Source organism: Strix uralensis, chromosome 26, assembly GCF_047716275.1.
Source record: "Strix uralensis isolate ZFMK-TIS-50842 chromosome 26, bStrUra1, whole genome shotgun sequence".
Lineage (NCBI taxonomy): Eukaryota > Metazoa > Chordata > Aves > Strigiformes > Strigidae > Strix > Strix uralensis.
In genome coordinates this window covers 1,626,205-1,638,373 of record NC_133997.1, presented here as the reverse complement: position 1 = coordinate 1,638,373, position 12,169 = coordinate 1,626,205, and the positions used below count along the sequence as shown (strand labels likewise).

The 12,169-nt window shown below is 43.5% G+C and overlaps 1 protein-coding gene across 1 annotated transcript in view; it reads right to left on the bottom strand.

The window, feature by feature from the left end:
- Positions 1 to 5,937: 5,937 nt before the first annotated feature.
- DRD2 (dopamine receptor D2) overlaps positions 5,938 to 12,169 on the bottom strand; it is a 32,068-nt gene continuing 25,836 nt past the window's right edge. Inside the window, exons 3-8 of the mRNA XM_074894913.1 lie at positions 11,577 to 11,686; positions 10,918 to 11,054; positions 10,058 to 10,248; positions 9,093 to 9,179; positions 8,114 to 8,453; positions 5,938 to 7,556 (exon numbers count right to left, since the gene is read on the bottom strand). Of these exons, the coding sequence (XP_074751014.1) occupies positions 7,363 to 7,556; positions 8,114 to 8,453; positions 9,093 to 9,179; positions 10,058 to 10,248; positions 10,918 to 11,054; positions 11,577 to 11,686 (1,059 nt within the window). The 3' untranslated portion in view covers positions 5,938 to 7,362. The remainder of the gene's footprint in view (positions 7,557 to 8,113; positions 8,454 to 9,092; positions 9,180 to 10,057; positions 10,249 to 10,917; positions 11,055 to 11,576; positions 11,687 to 12,169) is intronic.

Here is a 12,169-nt window from a genome sequence, read left to right as displayed (position 1 = left end):
GTGCAGAATTTCGTGTTGAACAGGACATCTGTGTGTGCCAGGTTCATGAAGGTGTTGTCTGCTGGTGAGGATTAAGGCCCTGACTATGCCTCGGTTGTCTTCTGCCTCTGTCCGTGTTACATGCAATATGTCCCACAGGACGAAGGATCTGGATAGTGCCTGCATCCTCTGGCTGTGCTGAGGTCACGGGTTTATATGACTCCCTGGCCTCTGCCTCTGCTTATTTTGAAAAGCAGTGTGACTTGCTGTGGTCAGGAATCTGTCGTACCTTAAAATAATCCCTGTCTCACCTCTCTCTGTGGGACAGGATCCAGGTGAAAAGGTGATGTGGCACCTGTCCCCAGCCCCAGCTGAGCTGGGGGTGTGACACTGGCCCGAAAGGGGCTAAAGGCAGCGTTCCAGTGGCCGGGCAGCGCAGCCCCGCTGGGGCATGCTGAGGAGAACCTAAAGCAAGGAGGATGCTGGTGAAAGGGGTGCGTGTGAAGTGATGAAGGGGAGGGGGCAGAAGGCTTGTGGTGTGGGCACAGGGCTTGCTGAAGTGGGAAACCAGCACATTGCAGAAGAGTCATGGCTTCATTGCTACCTCTCAGCACTGACGTGGGTTGGGCAGGAGGCAGGCAGACCCCTGCCCTCTTGGGCTTCTCGCAGAGATTATGAATCTCTCACATCGGAGACAGGGCAGTGGGCCTGAGAGGCTGATTTACCTCGTCTGTTCTATGTTGAGGAGACTCTCCAGTGAAGTGATAGCAGCTGAATTCCACAATCACCCTGTAGAGCCCATTTTAATCAGCTTTCTGTGTATTTGTGGCTTCTGTTTTGCTTTACTTTTATAAAACTTGCTGCTAATGTACAACATGTTATATACCTGTTGCATGTTTACAAACTCCCCTAGCAGTGTGTTAATATCTCTGTGGCGGCTTGGTTAAAAACAGGAGTGATGTCTTCTAACGTAGAGCAAGCACAGAACATTTGTGCTGTTTGCTCGCTTCTATTCGGTAAGTCTGGCATAAAATCCTGCAGCTGAGATTTAAGTGATGTAATCTTTACAGTCTCATCAAAGCTATGGATACAGTTGATTGCATGCAGCAGGGAAGCAATGCTAAGCTTGGTTAAATGTGCTCACTTGTTTTCATTATCCCATTTTTTTTCAAGGGCCCAGCATGGCAGCTTGAGAATGTAGAAATTTTTTCTTCATTTAAAGGGCCTGGGTTTTACTTTGCTTCTTAAGTCTCTTTAAATGCATTTCTAGGTCTGTTAATTATTCATTATACCCTAATTATATTTAGTCCACCATCATCACTCTTTCTTTGGCAAAGAAAGTTGTTATTTATGAGTCAAAAGCTATTTATGAAGCAGACAGTCTGGTATCATCAGAAAGACAGGAGTTGGGGAAGCAGTTTTAATTATTAAGCTTTGATTAAAGAGAGTGAGTTAATTTAACAAGTGCAACTGGTTTCCTTGGGTTTTTTTGTTTGGTTTTTTTTTTTCTTCTAGATGTGCAGAAAAAAGCATATCCATTAATCTGTCAGGCCTGACCTGAAACTGTAGGACTTGCTTAAATGCCCCAAGAGATGGAAAGATCAGTTCTGGTTTATTTCTTCTGAATGGTATGAACAGTGCTTGCTGGGGTTGTTTTGTAGTCCATAGGCTCAGAAATAAAATTTTGTTGTAAGGGATAACCTCATAGAAGCTGGCCTTTTATCCTGACAGGCTGGGGCTAGACACTCTAAAAACAAGCTGGTGTGTGTCCTGTTGTTTCATCTTGGAATATCATTTATTTTGTTGCGTTAGGGTAGGGGGGTGTCGTTTGAGCACCTAATTTTCCATCAGTCATGGTGGCATTGAGTTGGATCACACAGTAAGGAGCATTAAGCATCAGTTGAACTTAGTGGCTTTGGAGATTCTGGTTACTGTATAAGCTCAAGGCTTCAGGGCAGGGATTATATTTCTGTTCTTTGTTGAAAAACTGAGTAGACCAAGACCTTTGGTTGATGCCAGGGATCCAAAATGCCATTAAACTGAAATTTTGGGTTGTTAGTTCTTGGAGATAGTTTTCTATCCTAGTAGTAGGAAGGATTTTTTTTTTTTCCCCTTTTTTCCTTTTTCTTCTTTTTTTGTATAAAGAAAATAATCTTGGAGAAAACTATCCACGAACCCCAACTGCGGCAGCCTAAGCTGAGGTTTTACTGTCATGCTGACTAACGGCTGAGGTTCACATCCATCTCTTGGACTAGTTCTTGCATAAATACCAAACATTTCAGCAGATAGCTTGAGGAAACAATGCAACAGTAAGCACAACAAAAATGTAAATATTCCTAAATGAAATAATGAAGTTTTCCAGCATAAAAGTCAAGTGAAACGCTGAAGGAAGAAAAGCTCCATGTGATTAGTTACATAACCTTGGCATAAGCCGCCACACAGGGCGCCGCTGCAGTGTGCTCTCTGCACTGCCAGCCCCATGCAGTGCCTTCACCAAAACTGCCTGTGCAAGACCAAGTGATACAGGTGGACACCTGAAATACTTGCACGGATGTGAATTCTTGTGTTAGGTGTGCTTAGCCAAGTGAAGTCCATAATGACTTTTTGGGGGCATATTAACTTCTGCATAAAATACAGCGTTAAAAATATTGTACTTATCATACAAATTGTCTGCAGCACCATAGTGGTCTGACAGCTTCTATTTATTTTCTCCATGCAGAAAGATCGTGAGTTTGTAGATTCCACACACCTGTTAATTGTTGCCAACCAAACTCATACAGGTTGGTGCTTATGTTTGACTCATATATATTTGTTTCCCTCAACTTTTACAGCTTAGGTAGACAAAGAGTGTCCCAGTGAGAGCAGCCTGTACTGCTGGACCAGATGTGAATGAGTAGTGCCAAAAAGTAAATACGGGCAGCTGTTGTGATGTCAGAAGTACCAGCATGGCTGCTTTTGGCTAGGTACTTATCTGTTTTTCATCCCTTCCTCCTCCAAATCCTCCCCAGTCTGCTTCTGTCTAGAAGAGAAGAGAGATGGAGAAATTTAAGAACATTCTTTTTTCTGTCTGTATCTTTTTGCACTCTTTCCCATGTCTGATTCTCCGAGTTTCAGTCTAGACAAAAGATAGAATTCTTAAGGCAAAGGGAGAAAAAGAAGAAATTCAACTAATCTGAAAAACAAGTCAGAAAAAATACAGGATCTCACCTGAAGGCCATCTTTTGCTGTTACGTGTTTGTACGATGTACAGCATGACCCTAGGTCCCTGGGGTCTAACCCCTTACAGCTAAACACCATTATTGCTGCTTCTCGTAAAAAGAATGAAATAAGCATATAACATCAGGGTAGCTTGTGCAAGTCTCTATTTAATTACAGCGCTGCATGAGGACATTTGTTGGTGTCACATGGACGTGTGATGGGTGTTATACATTCTTGACTCTTCAGGGAGTCATGTTTTCACTGGAGATTTTCACCACAGAGGTAGTGGCTTTTTTTTCCTGTTTTCCTTTTTATTTCGGCAGGATTTAATAAGCTGGTTAGACCTACTGTAACTAGTTTACTCTTCAGTCAGGAAGATAAACTGTAGTGGGAGCAAGCAGGCAAGCGCCAAATAACAGTGCAGGCAGAATTCACTAGCTTTTTAATTAAAACCTGTTCAGGGGTGCAGAGAGCCACATGGGCTTCAGCAAACTGTGAATCACAGGGAAGAAAAGCAGGAACAGGAAGGCTCAATAAGCAGAACTGAAGCTTCAATTACAAATAATTAATCAGAAAATAGGGACTATAGCAAGGGTCTTAAGTTCTTCAGAAATGAAGAAATGAAATCTTCTCACTAATATGTTTTAAAAACATATCAGTACCCTTACCGTCATCAGCATGTCCCACCGGCTGAAGTCCTTGGGAAAGCAGTATTTTTTCCAGAGTGGAAGTAACAGTGAGGACTGTATTTGCCAGACTCAGATCTGTGGACAAGAGGCGTCAGAATCCTGTATGATGCAGCTGACTTCTCATAATTTTCAGAAGTTTCTACAAACACCTTCCATCATAACTATGGGCTGGTTGTCAGTCATTGTGCCAGGTGCTACACAAACAGATTGCAAAGACTGTCCTTGCTCTTGACATTAGTTTATTCTTTGTAAAGCCAGAGGTGATGATATATTTTGGTCATCTCTCGAAAAGAGTTATGAAAGCTTGATTCATGGGTGGAAAGCACTTTAGTTTGTTGTCTTTAAGTATAGATGTTTTATGGGAAAGGAAAACCTGCTGCAGAGGACATGAACAGACATGGCATTACTGCCTCTCCAAGGGCAGTGAGGCTATAGATATTCCCACAAAATACCTTTGAGTCTGGAGGGTTAGGAATGAGTGGCTTAAAATGTCATTGGGATGAATGACGGGCTGCTGGTAATTTCTCCCAACAAATACTTAATCTCTAGGAAATGACACCTGGGTTGTTTTTTTTTTTTCCGAGTTAGCAAGCATATGAAGGACAGAGGCCCCTTTTCAGCATCTTTTTTCTTCCAAGATGTTTTGGAAGAGTTTTTCATCTAGTAGTTTAAGTGAGTTGAGCTGTAAAGTTCTGCATCTGAATTCAGAAACAAAATTTTTAAACAAGGTACACAGCATTGAAGATGGTGATTTTGTCCTGGGTTAACACTGAACACAAAATTATAGCCCAAAGTTAAGACATTATTCACATTCTGCTTATGTTGAGGGCTCATACCAGAATTTAGTGCAGGGCAAATATCACCTATGGCATCTTCCAAATGCTTTAAAGCTTTTTTTGTCTATATGCATATTGTTTTCTATTTTGAATCACAAAGCCAAAAGGTACCATTTGACTTAGTGAATTAACAGCTCCCCACCCGTTGGTTCACTAAGTCAAATGGTACCTCTCTGCTCTGCAATTATAAATGTTAGAAAACTGAGCTGTAGCTGGTTACTATTTTTCCACCAACAAAACTAGTGACTTTACATTATTCTTTGAATCTTTTAAGTAATACCAGTCTGAGTTGATTCCTGTCACTGAGTGAACTTGCTTTGTTAAAATTAGAGAAAAAAAAAAAAAAAACACCAGATCAGATAACGTGTACCTGAGATCTCTTGAGTTAGTGTTTCCAATTTTCTGATTAAAAAAGGATTGGCAAGTTTCCTGTGCTTCTGTAAGAAATGCTTTTTCCCTCGCCTATAATCCTGTTAACACACAAAATACAAAGCTTCCCTCACTGTGCATTACAATGCTGAGATAGAAGAGTGACTGGCCCCATCTTACATGTTCATAACGTTTTGTTCTGACAGCATCATGTAACACCTGGTTCACGTAGGTCAACAAAATGTTGCTCTGATGACCGTGTACTCTCCTATTAGTTTATACATAGGACCTATTTCTGCTGAGGGTATGTGCTAAAATCCTTCACTAAGCTGGGACACAATTAGGCATCTGTAGGATCATTCTTTACCTAAATTTATAGCTGTGAACAGACCTCGAAGAGCCATGTTCAAATGTCATACAAACCATAACACTGGTTATTGGCCTCTTCCAGGAATACAAGGTTTTGAATGGAAACCCTTGGATCAAGGTGGGACTTCTGTTTCAATTCAGAAAACAGCTGAGAGCATGTGTTGGAACTGCTTGACATAATCTCTTCTTAATACACAGCTGGAACACATTCTACCAGCACAGTCCATCCCACTGGAAAATGCTTTGTTAGCAACATAGGAAAGCCAGAGAATAAAAGAAACCCCTCTTGGCAGCAGTGTTCTTCTATTCTGAAGCAGAAACTATGTGACTCTTCCACGAACTGCATAGAGAGAAAAGGGATTATATTGCTCTCTGGATTGTGTTTTAACATCTTTAGAAAACAGCAGGTAACTAGAACTTTGGGAGCCTGCCTCTGCATTATGGCTATTGTAATCATCTAGTTCTCCAGATCCTACATTAATTTCTAGCCAGACCTATTTCCATGTCATTTTATTCATCTTACTATGTTTTATTTACAGACATATTACAAAATATATTGTGAACTGAGTACAATTAGTAAATACAGTGTGGATTTGGCAATGCCAGAGTCAGCGTGGTGAAATTATGCTGTTGTGGGTTTTCAATTGTTTAAATCCGTGAAAGATAGATATCAGAGGGTAAGGGATGCTGGAAACATCCAGACCTTTCCAGAGTCCAACTTGGACACGGGTGCAGGTCCAGCTAGGGACCTTCTTGGGCTTTTATTCTGTCTTTTTTCAAAACACACAGTTTTATCTCATTTACTGTTAATTTAAATTAGGCACGATGTTATTCTGTACTCTCTCTATTGAGAGACATAGGCAAATCATATCTGAGGTGGTCCTTGGCTTCATGGCACCCTGAAGTTAGGTGAGAACTGGACCTAACTTAGCTGACTTGTTCAAGTTCACATCTGAGGCAGAGGTGGCTGCAGACGCCTCACCTGGCACACTGTCTTCATGTTTCTACATTTACCACACTAACACTCCTCACCTAGTTTTGTAACTTCTTGTAAGAGACTGGAGATGAAATGCTGGTGGGCAAAAATTGCTGCTGGGCTGGCTGATGATAGATGATAGTTGGTGTCCTGTTTGATCTGAATGTATACCATGCAATACAAGGTATCAGTTCTTTAGTTTCCCTCCATCTGTTTTCTGGCTTGGCCTTCTGTTCAATTCATCCTATTTATTCATATTTACACTGGTGTAGTGGTCCCACATGAGACTTATGCTCCCCTTCTTCCTTCTGCCTGTTGCTTGGAGGCCCATGTTTTTGCAGGGGTTGGATCTGTAGGTGGCAGAACCTTCTCAGCCCACTTGGGGACCTCTTAAAGTTTTTTCTCAAGGCTTCAGCAGTTTAATACTGGGTAAGTCAGCTCAAGGTGAAGGCAAAGCTATTGCATGGAGTTTCCGCAAGCTCTGTCTGGCTCCTATTGCAAAGCGGAAAAGATGGTCTTGTCTTTGGTGAGAATTGTATCAATGACGTAACACGCAAGCCAGTAGCGGCAGTGACCTATCGCTACCTTCACATGGCTCTGCAACTGTCTGTGTTTAATGCACTCAAGGTTTGATGGCCACGGGCAAGAATCAAGTGTGTCTTGATTTTTGCTTCCACTTTAAACACAGTGTGAGGGTAGCTCTGAAAAGTGCCCTTGGGATTGATGTCCCGCAGTCTGAAGGTCACCTCGAGGGATGAAAGAACCCCCCACATGAAGGTCCTTGTTCCATCCCCACCAAGAGGTGCATGGGCATGGCACTGCTGTAACACTGTAGGCCTCATGCCCAGTACAAGAGCTCGAAACCTCTCCATGGCTGCCCATTTGTGTGCGTGAATGGCATTGGTTTCTTTTCTCATTCTTAAAAATGTGGTTGCTGTTTTTACTTTTAACAGTGGAGGATCTTCATGAAAGCTTTGCGAAATTCGATGTTGAAGGTGGTGTAAATAATTGGGTTGACAGCACTGTTGACATATCCAAGCCACGTAAAGGCGCTGTACATTGCTGGGGGGATGTTGCAATCGCAGTGCATGTTCAGGATGTGAGTGATGAAGAATGGGAGCCAGCAGATGATGAAAACACCTGGAGGGAAAGGAAAGAGACAGGCTTTGATTGCTGAAAGCTGGACAAAACTTGAGACTATGAGAACAGGAAGGTTCTTTTGGGTATAAAGGAAAACTCTTTCCTTGAGGAATAAGCCTTCTGTTTGTCTGTTAAGTTTCATAGTCTATATTCTGAGTATCCCGGTACTAAAGAACTTCTTTGCTGATGTAATTAGACAGGTTACATAAAAAAATCTGGCCTTCAGAGGTGCCAGTTTCTTGCTGAGCTATGCTGCCTTTGGGTTCTAGAAAGCCCATGAGCTCTCTTGCCCCTGCACCCAGCTGTCTTTTGGCAGTCCAAACACCCCACAGATGGATAGGTTTCCGAGCCTTTTGTATAGCACTGTGTGAACTGTTCCTAGCCAGGAAGGAGGTAGCCTTCCTATTGGCAGCCTCTTGCCTATGTATCCTCTAATGTATTGAGCGCAATTATTTCTGTGGAGGCCTGGAAAAAACAGTCTACGCTAGACTACCCTAATCCTGGGTAACTATTGGTTTTCTGCAGAAACACAAGAGGAAGCCAATACACACTCTCACCGAGAACAATGGCTAGCATCTGAGTGGCTTTCTTTTCCTTCTGTTGTGACAGTTTCCTCCTGCTCACAGTCTTGAGAGAGGTCCTTGTCTTGCCATTGGGCATAGACTGGATCTCAAAGACCTTGGCTGTGTGGGGTGTTTCTTTGGCATGTCCATTCTTCTCTACTTTTCCAGGGCTGTCCAAAGGTGCCTGCAGGGTCGAGTTGGTGCCCTGATTAGAAGCAACTGGCACAACCAGCTGATGGTTACATGGTGCCGCAGGTTTGATGGTGGTTTTCTCAGGGGGACTGGTACTGGACACCATCTCCATTTCCATCTCTTCTATGTGACTCTCCGCCTCCTGGACAAGAATCAAATGTCCACAACATAAAGACAGATAAATATACAGAGAGGAACAATGAACATTCCTTACAGAGGGAAGCTGGATGATGTTGAAGAACAATCAATCCCTCTTCTCCCTCCCTACATTTTTGGTAGATGCTTGGAGAAAGGGCTGTAGAGTGTTTATGGGTAAGAATACTTTTGGGTAGATGGGATCGATAGAACTGCAGTGAATGACTCTCCTTTATTGCACAAAGAGGCTAAGAAATGGGAGAGACACTGTCTCCACTCCCCATAGATTTTATTTAGGTTTTCAGAATATAAATAAATAAAAATGAAATCAACAAGTGAAAGCCAATGCAGTGCAAGACTTAAAATAAGTAACACAGAGGAGAAGAAAATCAAAGGCACAAAATGTTAAAATGTCATGGCTTTTATAGCTGATCTTTAGGTGAGCTTAGACTGGCTTTTGGAGTTCTATGATCTTAAACCCCCTGCTTCACTCTAAGGAATGGGAAGAATATTTAAATTTTGAGACTGAATGGTAACCTTTGTTCTTAGCTTATTTTTCTCCCACCCTACAGAAATTCATTTTGCGTCCTGAGAGGAGAAAAGGGCTAAACACTCTGAAAAGCTACCACTTCTCTTTAACACTCACCACTTTGCGCTTATTAACTTGGAAACTCCCATTGGACTTCACAATAACTGTGCAGAGCTTGACGTCTTCTGGATGAGTGCATTTGTCCTAAGGGGCAAGCACCAGCTCAGAGGTTACACAAGCAGATAGTAATTGGGAAGGGAAGCTGGTAAGGAAGGCACGAGGAAATACAAACACAGGGCATGAAGCAGAAATTAATCACTGTGACTAAGGTGCTAAGAACGATGGAAAACTACTCTGAAGAAGCAGTAATGGAGACATCTATCCCTTGTGCTTTTCACCAAAGGAAGGAAATCACAAAGATCTGCTTATGTCTCAGTCTATCCCTGTCTCGCTGCCTGCTTTGCTTGACATAGCACTGGCCTCTGAGGCAATGCAGTTTGGAGGTAGTGCCTCTGGAACGATACGTTCCTACTGGTTGTTTTGCATGTGCTGCAAGAGTAGCATTTTCACAAGCGGTCTCACACTTAACACACTCAGCTGGACTCCACTTATATCCATATCTGATGCTTTGAGAGGCTGTTTTCACTGCAGAGGTATCATTAACAGCGATGTAGTTTGCACCCCAGCCACACAAACAATTTCCACTGAACATCTTCATCACAACAGCAGGACTGACTCAGAAAATAGCATAGCCTGTAGTCCTGGGTACCCCAGCCCAAACTCAGCAGAGCCCAAGGAAATGCAGTCTGGTTAATGAAGCAGCTCCTAATGCAGATCTGCTGATGAAACATCCCCTGAGATCCAGGGAGGCCTGTGAAGCACCAGCCAGTTGACCTGGTAATCCAGAGTGTGCAGTTGGGACTCCAAAATGGCACAGGACACAGCATTCACCTTTGTGATCCAGTATTTCACCTAGCCCAGACAGTGTCATTGGGGGAAAGGAGGAAGTGCTTTGGGGAATGAAGTGGAGCAGGAAGGGGAAAGGATGGAGACTGCTGAGAGCAAGGCAGAGGTCTAGTTACCTTCAGTGGGGCTTGTATGTCTGAGTCCAGGCCGTGGCTGCTGCGCTTGGTGTTGACACGCTTCCTGCGCTTCCGGAGCACTATGTAAATCTGCACGTACACCAGCAGCGTAACAATGAAGGGAACGTAGAAGGAGACGATGGAAGAATACACGACAAAGGCAGGATTGGCAATGATGCACTCCTTATCATCTGGAAGACAAAAAGTTTCAGGCTTGTTGTCCCTGCTGCTAACACTGAGCTAACACTGGCTTCCCCCCTTCTCTCCCTCTTTCAGAAGGCCCAGAGATACGCAGAGAGCGAGGGGTTCATGTCTAGAAGGGACCACCACGCCAGCTGGAAGTGGTACAAGAACAGCAAATTCCCCTTGGGTCATAGGGAGTCGCATATGACCCAAAGTCCCTGGCTATTGCTTGCCTTATAACTAAACGCCTGCTGATCCCATGCTGTACACGACCCAGTCTTCCTATGAAACTGATGACCAAACAGCCAGTTCTTTTCTCTCCTGTCCCAGTGATGCTATTTGTCCCATGACTTTCCTTTTCACGTTTTAATATGAGGGTTTTTCATTTTTTAGTGGACAATGTCACATTGAGTGCTGTGTAAACTTCTACATAACCTCAGCTCTGATGTGTCTAAAACACTGATCTGGCACAGCAAGAGATGAAAAAGATCCAGAAGCAGCTGACAGAAATAGTCTGGGATGACAATGGGAGAGGACACCTGAAACAAGGATGGGTACACCAATACACCTAAAACCTGATCCCCATGGTTATTCCTGACCTGTAACAAAAGACTATCTGGGGACCCAGTAAAGCCCGGAAGATGCTATTAGCCAGCTGCAGGTGGCATAACACTCACCTGTGTTGTTGAGGCCAAAGAGGAGTGGGCAGGAGATGGCAAATGAAAGCACCCAGACCACAGCAATCATGACTGTGACCCTGCGCTTCGAGCTGTAGCGGGTGTTATACAGCATTGGCATTGCTACTGCTGTGTACCTGCAGTGTGAAGATACAAAGCCAGTCCATTGTTATTCTGCCAGTGCTGACAAACTTTGTGGGAAATTACACCTAGTTACTGTGTCTGAAAGCCTGGTCCAGCAAGAGAATATAGGGCAAGTCAGGTTTCATGAGTCTCTAAGATGTCTGCGTTCCCTGCTTTGGAAGGCATGAGGCTGGAGTCAGCTTAGCAGAGCAATTTTCTTCCACTTTCTCTGAGCTACTGCCTTCCCACTGATGTCTGCTCCACCGTTCAAGTATATAAACAGAGGGACTGAACTAATGGGGACAAATACAGACAATTCCATTTACATTCTCAAGACCAGTGTTTCTGTGTCTGCTTCTGACGGAATCCCTGCTCAGACCTCACTTAGGTCCTCTAAAGTGCTCTTCAAAAGATGTCAACAACACTAGTTCTCACCATTTTCAAGTCTCTGAGTCACAGGTAAAATTAGACCCTATAAAGATGTCTGTGGCTTGCTACCATGGATTTGACATGACTTGCTGCCATGGAGCCCTCACCTGTCAATGCTGATGGCACAGAGGTTGAGGATACTGGCAGTACACATCATAACGTCAAGGGTTACAAAGATATCACAGTGGATCCGACTAAACCTCCACTCACCAACCACCTGCAAAGACAGAGAGAGAGTAAGGTCAGTAAAAGAATTCACTGAGGATGTGCTGAGGGAAAATTTTGCACAAAGATATAGATGCTTGCTGGTAGCTGGAGTTCTGCTAGTTCAAGGGGGCTCAAAATTTTGTCAACAGTTATTCCAGCTGGAATCAGGTCACATGCAATCGGTCACACGATGTGTCCAGTAGGATTGTTTGCCACTGAGTGCCTTTGAGGATTTTGTCCTGTCTAGTCTAAAGGTCTCCAATGATGGCCACAAAGGAAGTACCCTGTTCCATCCAAACCACTCTTTAGAGCATTCCCCTGAGGTCTGGTGTGACTTTTGTCCTTCCTAATTCCATCCTGGTACTCTGTATTGAATTGGGCAGCCCAAACAGCAGACGCAAACCTGGGCTCATATTCCAATAACATAAGGGAGTGCAAGTCTCCTCAAAGTCAGAGTGAACTACATAGGAGCTGAAACAGGTCTCTGAAGCCT